Genomic DNA, 21,597 nt, shown 5'->3' on the forward strand with positions numbered 1-21,597 from the left:
CCATGTAATATTCAGTTTTGGGAAGAAAAAAAAAAGAAAGATGATTGTATTCTCAAATACTGATTGCATCAAATGGCAACTAGATTGTGAGACAGTAATCATGCTGAGCTCAGGCGATTAAAAACTCACTTGGAAAATTGGTGCTTGCTGAGCCTTTATGGAAAGAAATGAATTAAGAAGGGAAACAATAAGGAAGAGCATACATTAATTTGGCTCTGCAGTGCATAATGCTGATTGTAAGAGATCTAAGGAAGAACTGTGTGTCTTAAGGATTTCCTCTTATGTTTCCAGAAGGAAACCTGAGAGCCACCAGAGAGGGACTGCAAATTAAATCCTAACAATAATCTCAGAAGCAGCAATTGGAAAAGAGAAAATAAACAAACAATATAAACAGAAGCTAGCATTTCCTGCTAGGAACTTCTCCTCTGTGACAATGCCTCTCACACAAAGGAGTCCTCTTGCTGGCAGCCCTGCAATGTCATCCATCCCCATTCCCTGGCTGCTGAGCTGCACTGGGTGCTTGCACAAGGAGCTCAGTCCAGAATGAGCTCCCTCATGTCTGTGCTGCAGCCAGCCCCGTGGGGCTCCCGTGCAGCTGCAGGGGAGAGCTGCAGGGTGGGCACTGTGTGCACAGCACTGGCACACTGGCAGGGCTGAGCACACTGCAGGCACTCTGTGAATAATCCATCAAATAAACGCCCAGACCCGTGCCAAGGAGGGAAATGTTCATTTCACAGCCTCTTGCTGACACTTGCACCAGTTCAGGTCTCTGCTCATGATCCCCTCTGGCTCACAAGGGATTCTGCAGATCTCATCCTGCAGCCCAGCACGCTCCATACCCAAACCTATGGCCTTGGATGCACCAGCACTTTCTGCCTCCCCCTTTGCTGCCAGACTCTGGTTTTGTACCATATGTTTGGGTTTGGATCTAACTTCCATATTTTTTAACGAAACCAAGTTTTTGCCATTCCATTGTGAACGGAGCTGTAGCAGATGTCAAACCAGAGTGCTGATCAGCTGCCTGGAACACCAGGGTGACTGAGGCTGCTCTGTTCCAGGGGCTGGGCTGCAGGGGATGGCCCTGCCAGAGCCAGGGCTGGGAGCTGACTGCTCTCACTGAGCACAAGCACAATGCCTATTTGTTCTAGAACCGTGGAGCACTTCCAGTGCTCTTCCTCAGGAGAAATTCATCAAAGGAGTAAAACTCAACAACTTAATATTAACAAAAAGTGATTCATTTTCACAGTGAATTCGGTGGAAAGCTGCTTAATTCCCCAGCCAGGTGTCACAGAGTTCCAAATCTGCCCCTCAACTTCTTGTTGAACACGTGCAAACTTTAATTGCCACTTAACACTTTTGATATTTTAAAAGACATACCTGGAGCATTCTCCAATAGCCTGGCTCAACTCACAAAAACAACTCTAGCAATTCAAGAAGTCTTAGATGTGGGAGCAAATGTCTTGGAACAGTGCCATGAGTATAAATCAGACCTTCATAATTGACAACACAAAACAAAATGCTAAATCCTGACATTTAGTTAACCATTGAAGCCACTGCTCAAACTGAAGCTGAGGGATCCTCCCCCAGAGTAATTAATTGGAAGAGAAAAACCACACCCCAGTGCAACTCCACCATACTTCAGGCAAATGGAAAAAGAAATCCATTTATAACTTAATTTTGTTCTTCCATCCTCATTTAGTGAGTTGTCTGACTCAATAACCCGGCATTAAGTACTATTCTTTAAGGCTGGGTTTTCCCATTCCCCTCAGAATCCCAATCCAACCTACGTGTTAATTCTCCTCCTGTTCCCGATCCTATGAAGAACACCAAACTAGTTTTCACTCTGAATTCCAGTTCCATATAATGAGAATGCAAAACCAGAAATAACTAAAAACCTAACAAGAAAAAGCCTGCCTTTGCCCACAGAGGAGAAAGGGAGCTGGTTACTGTCAACAGTAGGTGCTTCCTCTGTCAAATAAATTCACTGTACTTCAAACTGATGGTGCCGTGTCAGCCTCCTCATCTCCATCTCCAACTCCAATTCCGTATCTCCAGGGAGAGCATCTCAGAACGCGTTACTAAAACACAGGTGTGGGTGAGCTAAAGCACAAAAATAAATGCCCAAGCTGCCTTCAAAACCCAACTGTGACCCGCGGAGCAGGGGGAACGCAATGCTTTGGCTGCTGCCAGTGCAAATCACTTGTGGGATCACTGCCTCAGTGTTGCAGACAGGTAGAGATAGCATAAAAGAAGGGCTTTATAAAATAGGGTTCAGGCCCTGCTACTCTGGCTAAGCTAGCAGCTAGCTTGTAAGTTCCCATGTGAAAAAATCAGAGGAATGACAATCAGTTTGCATAACAATCTATTCTTGTAGAGAAAAATAGGTTGCACCTGTAATAACAAAAGATCTGTCCCACAAGAATCCGTGAAGAAAATATGTAAACTAACCAAAAATAGAGAGATTTGATGGATATACACACGGGCCCTTTACCAGCGAGTAAACTGAGTTTCAGTGTATTGTTAGCCAATTAGATTTAACACGGTGCCTTCTGATATTTCCTATAAATATGAGCTTTGTGAATAAAGCACTGGCTTTTCTGCACGAAGAACCTGAGTCCTGCCTGTTTCTATTGCGACACCTCAGCACCAAGGGCTCTGGAAGTGGAGGCACCTGGGGGTGGATGCATTTTCACACGGGTGGGTGCTGCCCAAGCCCTGCTCTGGGTCAGGATGGGATGCTCTGCAGCCCTGTGCTGCCCAGCCCCACTTCCCCCAGCTCCCACATCAGGGAGGGCAGCAGAGAAAGGCTTTGCTCTCATCCAGAGCTGACAGCTAATGGCTGCTTTAACTCTCACACCAGCAAGCCGTGCCCTCTGCAGCGCCCCTGTCACTCCCGTGCCTGTCACACACTGCCATGACTTTAGCTGAGAGCACAGCTTGGCCCCAGGGGTTTTGATGACAACGGGAATCTGAATTAATTTGCCCAGCCAGAATGATAGTTCAAGAGGTGTAAAAGCCTCGGAATAATCAGGTTCACATAGCTGCAATTAGAATATTTATATGGCCAGCTAGGATAAAGTTTACAAAGTAGAGTTTATGTCCTACAGAATCTGGAGAAAAAGCCTGTAAAAGTTTGTAATTTTCTCCCAACAGCTACTTATGGCTGCCTTTGTTGAGCATGGACTGAGTTATTTATTTACTCGTGCATTTCTTAGTATAAAATATTCAGAGTTTATCCTAAGCAATGACATGGTTTGGGTAATGATTGTTTCCCAGGACTGGCATCTGTGCCCTTTGCATTTCTGCTCTCAGAGCAGCCAAATGCTAAGCCATAGAATTGTTTTCTTCCTCTGAAGTAGCAGCTGGTGCCTTGGAAGACACCATAAGCATCTCTGCCGAAATCTGTGTAATTGCACATGTCGGTGTGGTCTGCTCTGAACGAATCCTTCTCCCAGACAAAACACTGTTTTCTCAAGCTGGCTTTGAAGACTGTGTGTGCTCAAATATAGCTTCAGGAAGGCACACACATATATTTTGCTATAAACTGTGTACAATGTGTGCTGTATACAGAATATTAATGCCTCAATATGTGATTTTGTGCTGCCTCGCTGGCATCGTTATTGCTATACATGGAGCTGGTTTGTGTGCAAATAGAATTCCAAACACAAAGTTTCAGCTTGGCACAATCCTAAAACAATATAGATTCCCACCTGTTGTAACAAGAGCGTTTTAATCTAAATCTTTAATATGCAGTAAGTGGCTGTGGTCCCCTCTTCTGATCACACTTTGTCAAGCTAGAAAACTAATTAGCAGAATCTGGTGACCTGGATGTCAGAACCTCTGATGTTTCAACAGAGAGCAAAATCCTTAATTCAACAGCAGACATATTGTAGAGAGATCTGATGTGCTCTCCTGCCCACCCCTAATGAGTCATAAAGATGAACTCTGTATGGGGACAAAGAGAATGGGCTTTTTGTCCAAAATAACCAGAAATTGTAAGAAGCTCTAATTTATAAATTTGATAAATTGCAAACAGCTCGATGATAATTCATTATTGCCCTAACTTAGGCACATCTGTCTACAGATACAAAAGGCAAGGTGTTTAACAAGACAACTCTTTCTTGCCAATAAATCCTCCTGGGACAGGAGTGTCCCCGTCATCGCCGTGGCACTGCTGAGACAGAGACAGCAGCTAAACCAGAGCTCCTCAGTCCCAAAAAGACTCCTCAGCTCCCAGCAGTCCTCCTGCTCAGCTGAGGAATGTTCCCTGCCATAACACCAGGGGTGTCATTATTTCAGGAGCTGAGCCATGCCCTGCAGAGCCCGTCCCTGCCAGCTCCTGGGGACAGCTGGGCACGGGGCTGGCCCTGACCTGCGGCTGCTCACAGCTGAGCTCATGGAGCTGATGGCACTGCCTCACTGGCACTGGCCAGGTGAGATTAAAAGGACACGATGGACAGGGAGAAGGACTCACCAAATGAAACACTCACACTTCAAAAGCTTTTTCAGCACACAGCCCCAGCCTGGCCCCTGCTCTGGGGCAGTCAGGCCTGCAGGGCTGCCAATCCTGAACCATCCATTCCACTGAAGAAAAAGATCACTTAGAATATAAGATCTAGTTCAAAATTCATAGTGAAACAAGCCAAGTGGCACCAAAGTAAATCCATCACATAAACAAGCTGAGAGGATTTTCACTGCTTCCAGGAAGAGTTTGGCCTCCTGGAGGAAGGTAATTTCTGCACGAGTGACCACAAAATAAAGCTGTTAGGTAATACAGTGATAGGTACTCAAAAATATGATAGATGGAGGAACAAGATTAGCTCTGCTTTATGTACAAGTCCATCACATTCTTGATCACATACTTTAATGGCAAAGCAGCTGCAGAAGTTGCAAATTACAAGCTCTGGCTTTGTTTTCAGAGCTGCTGCATAAAGAATTGTAGTTAACAACTCCAGGCTGGCGCTTCTTTCCGTAAATTGTCCCAAGAATGTGCCCTGAGTCTGCAGCAAGGAATTGTTCTCAAAAATTCAGTGTCATCTACATTGGAGAAGCTCAGTATCCCTCCATTTTCCCTGTTTGTTTTTTGCCCATGGATCCTTGTTGCAGTTTTTGTGCTGGGGTTGGAGATCTCTGTGACCAGGGCTGTTGGATAAGGTCCTCAGTCATTCATCTGCTTTGTCTGGAAGAGGGAAGAACTCTCCTCAGATTTAATCTATTTCAGCTATTACCTCTCCTGCCTTTGTTACACTGGTTTTTTCTGCATATTAGATAAAGCCTGGCTGGCTGCTGCCTGGAAAATTAGGTCTTCTATTGTTTTACCATTAATTATGGAGAGTTCAAGATAAGGTTTGTGTTCGAAAAGTAGAGGGCAGGAACGGTTTGAATTTTACTTTCATTATAATTAGATAGGAAATTATGAAAAGGTGGAAAATAATTCATTGAAGAGCTTTCCTCTAGCAAGATAACAAGGAAGGCACATTCTGGCACAGATGGAGTTCACGGGGTATTATTGAACACCATTGTTCTCAGTGTGCCTGTGCTGGCCACGGGGAGCCTGTTCCTACTGATTCATGTGTGGGCAGAAATGGGCAGGGGGAGGCCCCTGACTCCCTGCTGTTCTACTGAGGGCCTTTTCTCCTCCCAAAAAAAAAAAAAAAAAAAAAATTAGGCTAAATTAGTCCTAATGGAGTAAGGCATTGAGTGACTGCAGAGATTAATTGGAACAATCAGTCACTTTCTGTGTAACTTGCAAAGGACATGGAGTTATGACTAATCGAAGGATGAATTAATTGGGCAGCTGTCTCACTTTCAGCTGAACACTACTGAGATAAACATTTGGACTGAGAAGGTGTCCTCATTAGAATTCCTTCATTTGATGCTGATGGCGATGTTTACAACTAACATGGGACTCCAGAATCTTCAGAATTTCCCTTCGTGTGGAATTGCTGCAGCTCAGGCTTGTAAAGGCACTTTTACAATGGAGGGCATGAACTTTGCCTGCAGCTTCTAACTAAAGGCTGGCCATGCCAAAGCCCCTCAGGGTCCATTTCCTCCTGCAATAAACCTTCTGTAATCAACTTCTGCCAAGTTTCCCCCATTTCTTTCTTTTCAGCCTCAGAACATGATTATTTATTTAGGGTTTGCAGGAAAAGCAGGACACAGGGACAGAGGTCTGGAAGAGAGGAGTCCATGGCAGAAGACCACTGAGGTGAATGAGATGAAGATGAGGATTTTGGCCATTCAGAGTCAAGAGAAGCTTCAGAAACCATATAATGCAGGTGGAGGAGGGGAGAAGGATGAATTTCTTTCCTTGTTAGCAGATAAGGAAGCGAGATTCCAAGGGGAATGAGTGATTTACCCACAGTCACACAGGAAATCAGCAAGAGATATGGAAATTAATGCTGAGAAGCATTTCAGTGCCTTAATCATAAAGCCAATCTTTTCCCTCAAATGCCAACAGCATTAAACGTTCCTTTTAAATAACGAAATAAGCAGAAGACTTTCACTGACTTACAGGAATGTCTCCATCCAAAAATTTTAGAGGGCAGCCAGTTCCAGTGGAAGGGTTGGTCAGTATTAGGACTTATGTCCAAATCTAGGAAACAGGGATTGGGATGAACTAAAGCAAGTTCAGCTGTCAGATTCCTTTGAGGACCATATGCTAAAAATGCAAGGTCAAAAAACCCCGTGTGTGTTTTATTATATTTACCACTAATTAGGTAGGCTTTGGAAAAAGGGGCTGAAGTATTCTGTCATTGGGAAGCTGTTAAACTGGGAAATGGCTGAGAGCAGGGAAGGTTCCCAGCTCTGGCACACAAATAAATCTCTTGTTCATCTCTCACCTCTTTGCTCATCTCTGAGCAGCATCAGGTCGCTGCCCAGAGAAACACAATTTGTATAAATACATAAGAGCCTGGGTGGAAGCCTGTTTTTATTTAATCTAGCTTCAATTAAATGTCTTAACTGAAAATAATGATGTTAGAGCAGCGATCAAAGAATTGTCTCATTAATTGGCTATTAAATCATTAGCTATTAAACAGAAATAAAAGGTTAAGAATGCAACACTCTATTCTGCCCAAAAGAATAGGAATATGTCTCCAGCATCAAAGAAACAATAAAGGCAGAATTAACAGTGAAAAGAAGCTTAAGATAAGGCAATTAGATCCAAATGCCTGGCAACTCTCATTAGAGGGTTTAGCACTACAACCTACATGGAAAAGGCAACAGAAATTCAGAAGCAAAGTCAACATTGACTTTACCAAAGGGGCTTGTAAACGGAATATGCATTTTTCTGAAAAAATATAGGCACATAAACATTGTACTAAATTTTAACTCAGCTAATTAATTGTTATGGATTCAATCTTGCAACCAATACATATATTTGCAGTTAAAAAATTATGCCTGAACAGCATTCAGTCTCAGTAATTTGTGACTGAAATCATGCAAGTATGCTGCAATTTTCACAGAAATAACATTACTCCCCATTTCTACCACCAGGATGAGGCAATATCAACCCAACAAAGACCACATTCAGACCTCTTGGCTTTGTTCACTATGTCTAAATATTTGAGAGACAGGTACCAGGTCTGGGAGAGGGTCCCAGGAGCATTGCCTACTGTCAGTGATTTGAGACCCAAATAATTTCCAAAAGCAGGCAAATTAAGATCTGATTTATATCAAATCACTACCAAAAAAAAACCCCAAAATAACCCACTGTAAATCCTGCCTGGTTCAGTCCAGTATTCTCAAAGCACAGCAAGTCCTAGAAATGCAATTAATAAAAATAAAAGTCCCCACACAGCATCTTTTGGATCTGGTTTTCCAAAGTGCAAAAACAAGACAACCCCACCATTATATTGATGATATACAACTCGATGCTTGAGTTTATAATATACAATTCATTGTTCATGTTTATCAACTGATAAATAATAGTCACTAATCAGATAATAGCTGTATGCTATGCAGAGAAAAATATAAAGAATAGCAAAGATTTATCAAGGCAGTCTTTTCCATTGACAATTAATTGAGTCATAAACAAAGATATTCATCCATGTTCCTCTGGTTAGGACCTTCAAAGAAATTTGGTTTCCAGAAAAAGAAAATGGGATCTTTTTCATTCCCTATCTGATACCTTAGGGAAAATATGGAACCCACAAATAATACCAAAAAAGCCCACCCCATACAGACTGCTATGTAGTCCATTTTTAAGTTAATTTGAAACAAGAACACCCCCAAACCACATAATAAAACAAATTAATCTATGTAAGATATTCAAAAGCCCCTCTTTTATGTCTAAAAGTAACAATGATAATAATAATGAGCTAAAAGCTGAAAGCCATGCAATGGTGTCAGAAGTCAGGCAGGCAGAGTCTTGATAAAGTCACAACAGCACAATTTTCATCACAATGTCAGGGAGACAGAACCACCTGAACATAATATTTTTTAAAAACCCACTAAAACACAGCACAACATTGTTTAAAAGCTCACAGCTCTCATTTTAAGACATTTTGCAATATGGTTGCTATTTTCTATTCCTGTCACTCTCCTCCAGATGCTGGTACAGTTCGGGATTATAAGAATGTAAGTTCATTATAAGAAACTCTTGACTGGAGATGCAGCCAGAGCATGAAGGAAACTTCCTGCCCCCTGTGCCAATATTCTGCATGATTGCTGTGAAACGCTGGACAGGGAACAGCCCCAGAGGAACAGAGACCCCTCTGGGAGGAGCTGATCTCCTCCATGGGATACATCAGCCACTGGGCAGCAGAGGAACACCTGGGCAGCTCTGAGCAGCCATGGGACCCTGCAGCAGCTCTGGGAGCTCCCTCCTCACCACCAGAGCAGCACTGGGGAACAGCTGGCTGCTGGAAAATCCCAGGGTGGAGGTGCTGGAGGAGGAATAAAAGATACAAACTGGTGTGGGTGCCTCACCTTTACGACGTCTTCGTCAGTAGATCTGCACTCGGTGGAGTCCGAGACGTCGACCACAGACCCGTCCTCCTGCACAGCAACCACCTTGACTGGCACAGCCACCATTCTGCCCGTGAGGATGGCTGTGTTGAGGATTTCTGTGTCCTGGGTGCACACACAAACACAGGACGAGTGTTAGAGGAGCACAACACCACCAGAATGTCACAGGGGTCATGACAGTGACAGGCACGGGGATGGGACCCTCCCTTGCACACACCCTTCCAGCTCCCTGCAATGTTTCAGCAACTTTCTAAGCCAAAAGCTGCATCAGGACCACCAAGCCCTGGTTGTGGCAAACGTGGGTTTACTCCTTTTGAGCCCATTTACAGGCCTGGCTGAGGGCAATGGCATCTGTGAGCACAGCACTGCTCAGTAGGATCTCCAGGGCACCAGCAGCTCCTCCCACCCCTTTGCCAGTGGTTTGGGAGGTGGTTCCCCACCATCACAACAGCATTTCTTCCTTCCTGTTCCAGCTAACTCTGCTGTGAGTTGATCATTTATTTCCATAAATACATAAGGAGGAAAACTATGCATCCATATGCAATTTTTTTAGTCTTTCCCCATCAAAATCCCACCTAGAGATGCTTAACCACGTTTATCTGAAATCCTGATGAATTCACAGTGCTGGCACTCTAATGACTCCATTACCCAGCCTCCCTCTCTGTCTCAGTTTGATTAATTACTCCAAATGAGTTGCTACAGAGCCCCCTGCCTGGCATAAGCAGGTCCAGGCTGGAGGGGAACAGCCTCTGCAGAAGCAGTGCTGACTGCCAGCCCAAAAGTTGACACACAAGTGGGGCAAGGAATGATCTGGGATTTCACAGGGATTCATTCCAGGCCCCTCAAAAAGCCTGAGATAGGAAATACTGCTCTGAATCAATCCCCTTTTCATTTTTCAACTTCCATAAAACTAATTGCTTGCCAGTTGAGGGGGGGAGGAAATAAAAAAAGTTGCTTCAAACTAATCTAACTTTAAATTCCATTATTAGAATTGGTGGAAGAAGGAATGGATTTTAGTGAAAAATTTGATGGCAGCTTGCATAGGGAGATATATTCACTATCATTTGCTCTGGCTGCTGGCTAGATTGATAAAGAATAATGGGCATTGACCACAAGCTAAGGACAGCTGGAGAAGACCAATAAATACTCGCAACTAAGATGTATTATTAATCAATACTCGGAACCTTCTGCAAAAAGCGCCCTGAATTAAATGAGCTGCAGCACTAATAACAGCAGTGCCAGCCACCTCTGAGAGCCTACAAGAGTTTATGGGCAGCCAGAACAGCATCCAGCACACACTGGAGTCCATTTCTGATCAGAACAGCACTGAAAGGACGTGCTCAGCTCCACACTCAGACCTCAATGTGATTTAAGAGTCATCCTGAGCAGAGAGGCTTTTCAGAATACACCTCAGGAAATAAGTACAGGCTTTGTTCTCTTCTCTGTGAGGCACAAACCAGATGTTTTACACAGTAAATGACTCTCTAGTTTTTGTTTCTGCTGAACGGGCTCATTTATAACCAGCTGCCAGCCAGGAGAGAGGGACACCGGCAAAGAGAGAAGTATGTGACAGAACTGGAAGTGTGAAAAAAACAACTGAAAATCCTTTACAAAGACTGAGATTTGAACAAGGCTGAGGAGAAAATGCACTGCCAGGTGAAAGAAAGCACTTAGGTGCACCTCAGGTGGAAAAAGGTTTTATAAGACAGCAAAGAGAAACGGAAAGTAATTCATCCACAAGTCAGAGAAGAGGTAGTTAGATTTCACAACTGCAAACATCCCATATGTCCTAAACCCTCAAATAGCAGATATTTGATGAAGACCTGGTGGTCCTGGGTCAAATGGCTCGTGAAGAGCAATTCTCCAACACTCTCCAACAATAGATGATCTCCTTCAACGCATCTGGGGAAAATCTATTTTGGCCAAGGTCACAAACAATGAGCACACAACAAATTCCACTTCCCAACTCTCTGTTAGCACAGCTGTGAACTGCTCCAGGTCAGGCAGGCAGTGCTGTGTCAATCACAGCCTGATGCAAAGCACTAGGGAGTCAGGATTAAACACTACTGAGTCAGGATTAAAGGGCTTTCTGCACCTGGTGGATTGGAACCAGCTCCTCAGCAGGCCTGATCCGTTTCTCGTTTGCTTTTTGTGCTGTTTGTTCTATCACCTGGCTGTTGACCATCCTGTGTGGCAAAGAACAAGCCTCCAGCCCCCTTTGAAGCCTAAGCGCTCTTTAGCTGCCAAAGCTGCACTCAGACTTTGATGCACTGAAGGACAAGGTGAAGTTTGTAAAGGCATTTGCATTCCTTGCAGAAAAGATGAGCATGAGACAAGCACAAGCACCAGAGCTGTCCTGAACTTCCCCTGCTTCCCAGCACTCACAGGAGCCCACCGTGCTAATTAGCTGGTGCAGCCTCACAAGCCCTGCGCTTCACTGTAAGCACGTCCACCAGAGCAATCAATACCTCAGATGCCTGATGCCTGCAGTGAGTGTTACACAAATATAATAGGCTGTGTAAAGGCCTTAACAGCTGGCTATTTATAGACTGCAAAAATATATTTCCTCTGAGGAAGAAATATGAACTAATTGACTGTCCAGTAGATTTAGAAACAGACTTTTTGGTGCTTATTCAACAAGTCATAACATTTCATCTAAATTCTGTAAAGCTTGCTTTGCATTTCCATGGTAGAGTTTCTGGCAGGAAAAGAGCTGCTGAACTTCAGCTCCCTGTGATTTCTGACGGCATCTGGAATGTGCACAGTGAAACATCAGCACCAACACCCAGGGACCACCAGCACCATCCTCGAACTGTGGGCACTGCAAGGCCCCTGGTGAAAAACTGAGACTCCTTTCCCATTTCTTTTGTTGAGGTCAGATCTTGACCAACTCCTTCAGCTCAGCAGCCAGGGTGGAAGCTACACATTCATATCACAGGCTCCATCCCTGAATAATAATAATAATTATTATTGTGTGTGTTTATCTGTACCTGAATGCATTAGCACTTCAGCAGAGCCCTTCTTAATTACAACTGTAACCTGCTAATAGCATTTCTTTGTTGTCTGAAGGAATCTACTTCTTATGCAGTCCAGGCTAAATTAAAATTTAATACAACATCAGGTGCAACAGAACTAGGAAGCAAATGACAGCTGTTTAATTAAAACCTAAAGCTGATTAGATGGCACTACTGAGAGAAATACTCAAGAGGAAGAGCTGAAAACTACTGGAACTCAAGGCCGGATAATGGCTTTATTTAAATATGAATAAACGCTGCACACAGCCGTAGTAAATGTTTGACAAGTGTTGGGTTTGGACAAAGGTGGAGGAAAAGTGAATGGGAGATGTGTCAGGAGGCATGAGAGAGCTTTGGCTGCCAACACTGCAGTCACCTGTGGATGGAACCAGGAGCTGGGAGAGCTGAGGAGTGACTCCCATGGGTAGGCACAAATCAGCTGAGGAACTCCAGGCACAGAGTTCCCAATAACTGTGCTTTGGACAACACCTAAACAGTGACCTAAATGCTCCTTGGGCAGGTGACTCTGGCAGCTCACCCAGCTCCCTGCAGCTGCCACCACGCAGCACTTTCACACTCGTTCGGTTGAAAAATGAAGACATGGAGAAATCCATTCTACATCTCACAAGAAAGCACCTCGGGAGCTGGACTCAGGTCACCCCACTGCTGATTGCTGCCCTGTGGGAGCAGCCAGAATCCTTCCCCAGAGCCTGGCAGGCCCTGCAGCCCCAGCAGCCCAGGCTCCCCTGACAGGTATCATCCCTGTGATTAATGCACGAGCTGCCTGCGTTTTTCTAGAGGTTAACAAAACATGCTACAGTACACTAAACCCAATAAACACTCAATTGTAAATCAGGAGGGAAACCTAAAGCCAACCCTATTCCACTGACAAATGCTACAGTTAAATGCCTTTTGGCATTTAGCTGAAATGACTGTCTTTAGTGAGGAAGGCAGAGAGCTGGAACATTTGTCTGTAGAATTGCATTCCTTCATTATTATTTCTTTCCCCAGAGTGTAGCTCACGAAAATACATTTGTAATATTAGAAGGAGTCTTTTAGGAACCAGTTCTTCTGCCTGGAAACGGCATCTCTTAAAAAATGGAAATTACAGGGCAGATTGTGACGTGTGGGCTGGGCTAGGGGAGGGTTTTTTATTTGATAAATTATTCACCACCTTTTGCTTCAGATCAAAGAGCAAGGCAATATAAATCCATTAAGCAAGCTTAATATATAAATTAGATGCTTTGCTGAAATTATTATAATCCACAGCAATTCTGTAGTTTTCCCCCCTCGTGGCTGAATACTGTTTTAGGTTTCCAATACATATTAATTCCTGGGTGTGAGGGAACTCCATTTTCCACCATTCTATCAGGTAAGATATGGCATTCAGTCACCCAAAGGCAAAAACAAACTGGGATTGTGTGTTTATGAAAGATCAGAAAATGTAAACAATCTTGCAAAGAGATTATATTCTTTGACCTTTTCTCCTTCCTCATTTCCTTTCCTTCCTCCCTCCTACTAAAGGGAATTCAGCTGCTTCCTTACTCTGCAAACGTCATTTCAGTGCAGCCCCTGGTGGAATCACCCATTTCCCAAGTTCTCAGCTATTCCCACTGCCTCCAACATTCATTCCCCTGCTCCGGCTGTTCCCTCATCCCAGCCTGGAGTACCCCTGCTAGAGGGGTCAGTTCTGCCAGATGGACAGTCACAAACCCAAGCTCGAGGTCATCCTCTCTCCTTGTTCACCTGCACAGAGGTTCCATGTCCTGTGGGGATGGCCGAGGAAGGACAGGCAGGTGCAGGTGTTCTGCAGCAGGAATTACTGCAGCCTGAGCCATACTGAGGTTCCTAATCACTGCTTCTCACTGAACAGAGGAAGCAGCAGCCATTAGCCTAATTGAATATTATTCTAGATGTGTATCAGTGCTGCAGAAACAATTTGCTTTAGCACAAAAAAAGCACGATCCAGAGACTCCGAAGCAGAGTCTCATTTCAGAACTTGTCTTTTTGCCATGGAGACACTGAAGGAAGCTCTGATCTTAGCAGAGTGTACCTGGCACACAGAGCCAGCAGGAGGGGTAGCTCTGTCTTGGAGTTCATGGAAACTAAAGCTGAGATTTACTCCATTTCATGTTTTTTTACAAAGGGAATTCAGCTCATTTTGAGGTTTATGCAGGATGAACAAGAAAAACCTGCTGCTGAAGGTGAAACTTGATTAGACACACAGAGACTGTCATTTCTGTGACCTGAGGCAGTTTGGGTTTTGTTTTTTTTTTTTTCATAACTCAGAACAGATCTGCCCCCATTAAGCAAAGGTTCAGAAGACAGCCTGGTGCACTTGGCAGAAGTAATTGCAACCTGTCAGGCAGATTCCACTGTGCCTTCTGCACGAGCAAAAGCCTTTTCCTTAGCCTGGGCTCAGGTTATTTCTCCTCAGCACATCATGTCCAAACCTGCTTTGTGACACCATCGCTCTCAAGTGCACACCTGAGGCTGAAGGAGCTGGGGAGCAACTATTGTGTACCTGATTTCAAAAGTCTGCAGAGAGGACAGGCAGCAAGAGCTCCTGACTCGTGTTTCAGGCCCTTTTAGCCAAGAAACACAGGGCCAAAAGTCAGCCTAAAAGTCTGGTAAACTCTGCCAGCCATTCACACTGGAATTTATGCTGTATTCAGAAATCTGTGCAGGATCTGAACGTTCTCCTGACACGCTCAAGCCAGTCCTTCTCAACAACAGGTGACTGGGAACCATTTTAAAGCATATTTAGAGTTTCGCAGTTCATTTAAAGATATTGTTTTCTCCCTCTTTGTTCCAGAGAAACAAGATCATGTTCTGACTTAATAAAATTGTGGCTCCCCTCTGACTGAAATCAAACAATATCCCCCTGCAAGTGGACACAAAATGGGCAGAGTTCTCTCCTTGAGAGCAGTGAGTGTACAAAGTGATACACTAATGATTGTTTTCAAATGGCCATGAAATAATTAATCTGAACATTCCTCAAAGGCATTGTTTTCTCCACAGAGAAGTCTAAGGAGAAATGCCTTACCATGGAACATAATTATCAGATCCACTTGAGTACCATCAGCAGTCAAAGATACAATTTTCTGGCTCTGTATGTTTGTCCCAGAGACTTAATAATATTTAATGACATCAGGGACGGCCATTTGGAAAAGTTTCCTTCAGACACTTCTCTAACTCTTTTCCTACTCCTGACAATTTCTTTCAGACTGGGTTGGAGGGAGGGTTTTCTAGAGGGAATTCTCTGCCACGGGTGCAATGGGAGAGCTGACAATTCAGTGGCTTGAAAAGGCTTCAGTTTCACAAGTGCAAAACTGCAGACACTGAAACATAAGGTTGTGGATCACGTGAGTTCAGCGCCACAATCTGTGTGCTCATCTTCTTCCACGAGCACTACCTGGGCAGAAATCCATGTCCTTCTGTAAGAACAGCTGCTTAATGCTATAGAAGGATGCACAAATTAATTACAGCATGTCTACACCACATCCCAACATGCTGCAGGAGCATCAGCACGGAGGGAGCGTGCTTCTCCCCCTGCTCTGGACACGGTGCCTCGTTCCCTTCAGCCCTTCCCAGTGGCTGTGGCTCAGGAAAACCTATTTATGAGCAGGAAAAGATCCATGGCAAAGCAACCATAACACTGAGCACAATCCTCTAAGGTCTCCTGATAGACAGATGCCCAGCAGTCACTAGGCAGGGGGGCAGAAGAAGTGGGTTTTATGTCTTCCCCCTCAGCACAGTCCTAACACTGGCCAGAGCAGGACGCACATTAACTGGATTTGAGAAGTGCACCATGGAGTTTAAACAGAGCTCTGTCAGATGCTCTCATTCATTGTCCTGCAAAAGGAGGATTTCATTTTCTCAAGAACATGGGTCTGGCAGGAAAGACCTGTGCCTTACCCAAAGAACGACTATTTTTTATTTTTGAAGATGGGCTGTCTTATCTGTCAGGAGCAGACTGCTGTACTTCCTGATTTCACCTGTTTAGGTAATTTCACAGCTGCACTGGGGAGTGCACGCTCCCCCCCGCAGCACTGGCTCCTCACAGGCTCTGCTCAGCCTCTCCTGTCCCCCAGAGTGCCTGCAGTGAGTGATTCACTCCCTGCCACTCCATGCCCAGGACAGCACCAGAGACACTCTGGAAGATTTATCTCTCTCCATTGCCTATTAAAGGGCTCAGATGTCTCTTTATACTTGAAGTCAAGAATTAGGAGAGAGAATCTCTACCCCTCCATGCTTTCACAACTATAAACAGTCAGTACCCACACACAGCTGTTGGTTCCGTCACCCCTGGGAGTTAAAATTTACACCCCTGCACGATCCATGCAGAGACACAGACTCACATTTGATGCACCTTTTATCTGCTTCACTTAATAAAGTTTCCTACTGCTGTATGGGTATGGGAACACAGGACATCCCTCTGGCTGCCCTGGCTGTCTCCAGACCCTGGCAGGGGCTCGGGGACCTTGGCACCAAGTCAAAAACACCTGTGGCTTCAATTCTAGCCCATGGGAAAAGCTGCCAACTCTGTGTGAGGAATTACAAGCCACAAGGGTTTGAGTGGTGTGGTAGCTGAATTGACACAGGGTGGAAAAGTAGAATTTTGGGGTTTTTAGAATGGGGTTCAGGGGTACAAGATGAGGGGATTTGGGCGTGTCCTGGCCTTCTTCTCCTTCTTGCCCTCCATGTCTCGCTGTGATGGTGACACTTTTCTGTTGGTTTAAGGTACAGACACACTGTCCAACAGAAATGACAGACATTGGCACATTATTGTAAACGTGGCACACGGAGTTTTTGGTATAAAATGTGAACACCACCCTGAGGACAGACAGGATGCCATGGCTGACCTGCTGGACAGAGCTCAGCAGGGCAGAGAGAGAATGTTCTAGATAAGGGAAAATAAACAACCCTGAGAAGCTGATCCTGTGCATTCAGACTCCTTCTCTGGCTGCATGGGCTGGAAACGAGGACTTTTACACTCTTGAGGTCATCCAACACCCAAACCCCGAGATATGGGATTCAGGGAAAACAAAAACAACACATCTGTAGGCACTTGCAGCATCAGCCTTTTCTATCCTTCCACGCTGCTCTGTTCCCTGATTTTGGGAGCATCCCTGCAGTGCCACTCCACTCCAATGAAGTGCTGCCTTTCACCTCTTCAGCACTGAGCTCCTGTTAAACAAACACTAAGGAGATCTCACCTGGCTGTGGTTGGCACTGCCTGGGAATGCTTTTGGTTTGGAGAAAACTAATTAGCTTCTTGATGAAAATCAAGTGTAAAGAAGATAACTTTGAGAATATTTTCTTTTGGAAAAAACCCTAAAATTGGGTTTTTCACCAAAACCCCTAAAATGTGATTTTTTAAAAATCAGAACATTTATTTATTTGAGGTGAGTTTTGAGGGTTTTCTGACTGATCTAAGAACTACTGGAGGATTTTTACTTCCTTCCTCTGCCTCTTCTTGGCTTGAGTTCTGTTCTTGACTTTAATTTGTCAGTCTGCTCACCTTGTGTGACGTTCCACCTTGTTCTGACATGCCCCTGTGTCTGATTATTTCTTTTCCTGCTCAACTTTTACAAAGAACAACCTCTTTTTTATTCAAGTTCAGAACCAAATCCCTTTTTTGTTTTCATGACTGAATTTCTCAGTGAACTCTTGTGCAGTGTATTTATTTCCTGCAGACTAGGACAATATCATCTGTGTTTCAAAAGCTGAGCTGCTGCTGTCAGAACATCAATATTTTTCCAGAGTCCATCAGTTTTTAGGAAACACGGTCCCTCAAATGAAAGAATGTGTTAAGAATCTGTGAGAAAGTAATAACTATAATAAAGACCAAGTATCCACAGAAATGTAAAACTGATGTGAATTCAGCATCAAACTACTGAATTTTTCACCTTTTCCCGTCTCTATTTCATCTGTTCTATGAATTAGATATACAATGATTTATTTAAACTACTGCTTCATGTATCTAGCCTTTCCACAAGACTTCCAAGCTGGTTCTCAGCTCTGCAAAGACAACAGGACAGTTATTTTAGTTATTTTCATTATACATCTAAAATAACTGAGGCAGAGGAAATCCCACCAGGCCAGAGACAGATGAGGAAAACAATTCCATATTCCCCGGTCACAGGTCCACGCCTGTTCTGTGGGTACACTCAAACTTGCTGTTGGTTCTGACCAATTTAAACACCAATTTCCACACCTTTCCTGCTAAGTGGCCTTTTTGCATAACAAGAAAACGGGGATTTTATTGGCAGGTTCCCTGAAATTCAGCTGTGCAGCAGAACAAGTATCAGTGGCTGCAAGGAAATACAGAGGGCTCCAAATGCAGCAACAGATGAAAGGAAGGGAAGAAATACAGAATTACTTGCCATCCTTCCTAAGTGGGAAATGACAATGGCATATCTGATGTTTATAATGGCATAGGAGTTTATAATGCCACTGGCAGCTGCAGGAGTTCAAGGGGAAAATCACAGAATATCTCTTAATATGAAACTATTGCAAAATGTTCCACTTCCAGGGGGCTTCCAGTGTCATCTCACAGGTGGCTTGAAATGGGGCAAGGGGGATGACATCAATGTTTCTCAGGAATAGAAAGTGACAGTATTATTGATTTTCAGTAGAAGCATTCTATAAACAGGCAAAGGTCTTCCACTTATTATTCTATAAAGGCAAGTAAATATCAAAATCACAGCACATTTCCTTGATAAAGGATTTTAACTGGTCCCTTGTTCTTCCACCTCAGCACCAAACCCAGACCAGGCTGGGATTCCACAGTAGCTTTTTTTTTTTTTTTGATTTTCAGCTGTTTGTAAACTATGTGAAAGAGTGGCTGACTTGGTTTTCCAACAACAGACACTGAAGGACAGAAGGAAAGTTAAAAAATACCTCTATCTTTGCTTCCAAAGTATTGTCTTCATAATTACCCTTTGGAAGTCATTAAGACATGCTTTAAATTCAAACCTTCCCATTTGTTTCTTGAGATCCTGTTCCATTATGAGGAATGGGAAAAGTACTGATTTTCCAGGAAGATAAACTGCGTACAGCAAGAGACGTAAAAGAGAATTACCCAGTTTGTGTTGAAGGACTCATATCCAAGAACTAAGTGAAGGAAAGCCTCTGCCATTTTCTGCCATTTCCCTAATGTGAGACACAAAAATACACACCCTGAGCTGCAGAAAGAAATCAGGTCAGCCCTGCTGGCCTGTTCAAATAAAAGGAATATTTGCTATTCGCCTCCATTAAGGAAATTTATCTCCCTTAAAATTGGCTGCGTCAACCATTCATTCTTTATTTTCCCTCTAAAAACTGGCAGGTTCTCAAATGATAATACATTTATTTCTTCTTTTGCACTGCCAATTTCAAACTGTTGACTGCTGTAAGGTGGGAGGAAGGCCAGGTGTGAGGCCACGTCCTTTCTGTCCTGCAGCTGATGGGGTGCCCTCACTGCACACGGCTCCTGCTAAATGGACACAGGAGCACAGGAGAAGAAGCTTTTTGCAGAAAACACAGCTGAAGAAAACATGTGCTTCGCTGGCATTTTGACACATCATTTTAGCAAAGAATTGACAAAGGTGGAAAAATTGCTGCACTTAAAGGCCTCCGAAAACCTGACACAAAATTCCAACGGCAAAGTGCTTTCACTTGGAAGCTCCCCTGCACAATTACCATGCAGAAAAGAGCAAGCTCTCCTCACCTTCCACTTCTCAGCAGTTTGGTTTCTTTCTTTTTTTTCCCCACCTTGGAATATTTAGGCACATTCTCCCCTCCTGGTGATGTTTCACCCCTCGGTGCTGAAACACACTGGGCACAGATGTGGGGCAGTAATTCCTGCAGATTGTTTTCAAAGGGTTCCTCCAAAAAGGGAGGCTCTTACCTAAATCAAATTCAACCTGCTGATTCAAGTATCTCATTTAAACTTCTGCATTTCCAACTTTTCCAGGCAACAGGAATCAGCTGGCAATGGATAAACTGGACCTTGAAACAAAAATCATGTTTCTGTATATCTTTGTTCCTTTGTTACGGTGCAAGAATTTTCCAAAAGCCCAAAAATCACTGCCAAAAGGCTCTTCTAACAAAAAGCAAAACCAGGTAGTCAAACATTTCCCTCTTGTGTTATTACAAGTTTGTTTTCATGGCCAATATGATACAAAGTGGTCAGCCAGGGCCAAGCTCCTGAAGTCACAGCAACGACATCAAACACACCTTTCTATTTGGTTTTAAATTTTTTGTCAAATGACACTGGCATTCAGCTACCTGCCCACCAGTTACACCCTCTCAAATGTGGCACTTCAATGCTGTTTTTCTTCCTCTTGGTTAATGAAGGCAGTTGTGCAAGCTGCTGTTGATTTAGTTTGGGATTTTTCTCCCAGCAGCGTGGCAATTAATTCTGGTACACAGACCCAATGCAATCTGACAAAAGCTATTATGGAGAACAACCTGGAATAAAACTGCAACTTCATTTCTTCCTAAAGACATGTGGTGACGGGAGTGGAAGAGAAGGGGAGGGTTCCTGGCCAGGTAATGTGGGGCTGAGGGACAGAGCCAGCCTGGGACACGCTGAGCAGGAGCATCTCTGAGGCAGCCAGGGCTGGCAGCAGCTCCCTCCTCTGCAGCAGCATTTCTGCTTTGCTTTCCTTTGGTTTTTCTCCTTTCTTGGACAAGAATCTCAAAACCAGAGTTTCAGTCTAAAAAGCCCCACTCCAGCATGCACTGCAATTCAGTCCAGAGGGGAACAAACCTATAATCTGGGAAAATCAAGGCAGAGGAAAGGACTGCAGACTCTATTAAACATAGCTGTGTGCAGCTGCTGTAGTTTCTATTTCACCAACTTTTGTGATAGCTCTTCCCACTTATTCTGCATGGTCTCTTGGGGTAAACAAAGCCAGAAACCCTGCATTGGACTGAAAAAACATTGACATGAAAGGTGCACTGGGATATGATACATAAAGATTTTGCTATTTTTACATGTGCAGTGATATTTAGAAAGGTTGGGAATGATGCTTAGATCTTATTTATTTCTGGTCAAATGGATTGCCAGAGGATTTTTCTGACAGTGGCTGTTTACAATTCCATGGCAGTGAATAATATGCAGAAAATGTGCGAGGTCCTGGGATTTCATTCACAAAATGCTGCAAAATGAATTCAGCTGAGGTGGGAGCTGTAGCCTTTTTGTGAGTGTGATTTTCAGAGCACAACACTCTGAGAACACACCTCTCTCCAGGGCAGAGTCCCACTGCAGATTGAGTATTACAACAATCACACCTGTTAATTTTACATTTTAGGTGTCCTCACCTCTGCAGCACCACGGGAAGGGGGGCAATGTGTGACTTCAGCTGCTCCAAGGGAAGCCCCCATTTATGTCTCCAAGAGCCAGTGTCATTTTAAAGAGACTTTTTCACTCAAAGTGTTCCGACAGGCGTTTCACCGATGACTAAAACTTTATATTCAATATTTTGTTCACGTGCCCACAAGGAACAGCACAAACATGATTATACATTGAAATAAACCCACAATGATTAATTGAGTAGATTAACCTCCAGAACACTTGGACAGCTGTTTCAACATGCTGTCTTTGAGGGCAATATGCTGAACC

General features: G+C 43.9%; 1 protein-coding gene across 1 annotated transcript in view; it reads right to left on the reverse strand.

Annotated features, from left to right (window-relative positions):
• The window catches only part of LOC137484493 (transmembrane protein 132B-like), a 229,991-nt gene that overhangs the window by 34,437 nt on the left and 173,957 nt on the right, over positions 1 to 21,597 (reverse strand). The window contains exon 5 of the mRNA XM_068208343.1: positions 8,932 to 9,075. Within this exon, the coding sequence (XP_068064444.1) occupies positions 8,932 to 9,075 (144 nt within the window). The remainder of the gene's footprint in view (positions 1 to 8,931; positions 9,076 to 21,597) is intronic.

This window comes from Anomalospiza imberbis, chromosome 18, assembly GCF_031753505.1.
Source record: "Anomalospiza imberbis isolate Cuckoo-Finch-1a 21T00152 chromosome 18, ASM3175350v1, whole genome shotgun sequence".
Lineage (NCBI taxonomy): Eukaryota > Metazoa > Chordata > Aves > Passeriformes > Viduidae > Anomalospiza > Anomalospiza imberbis.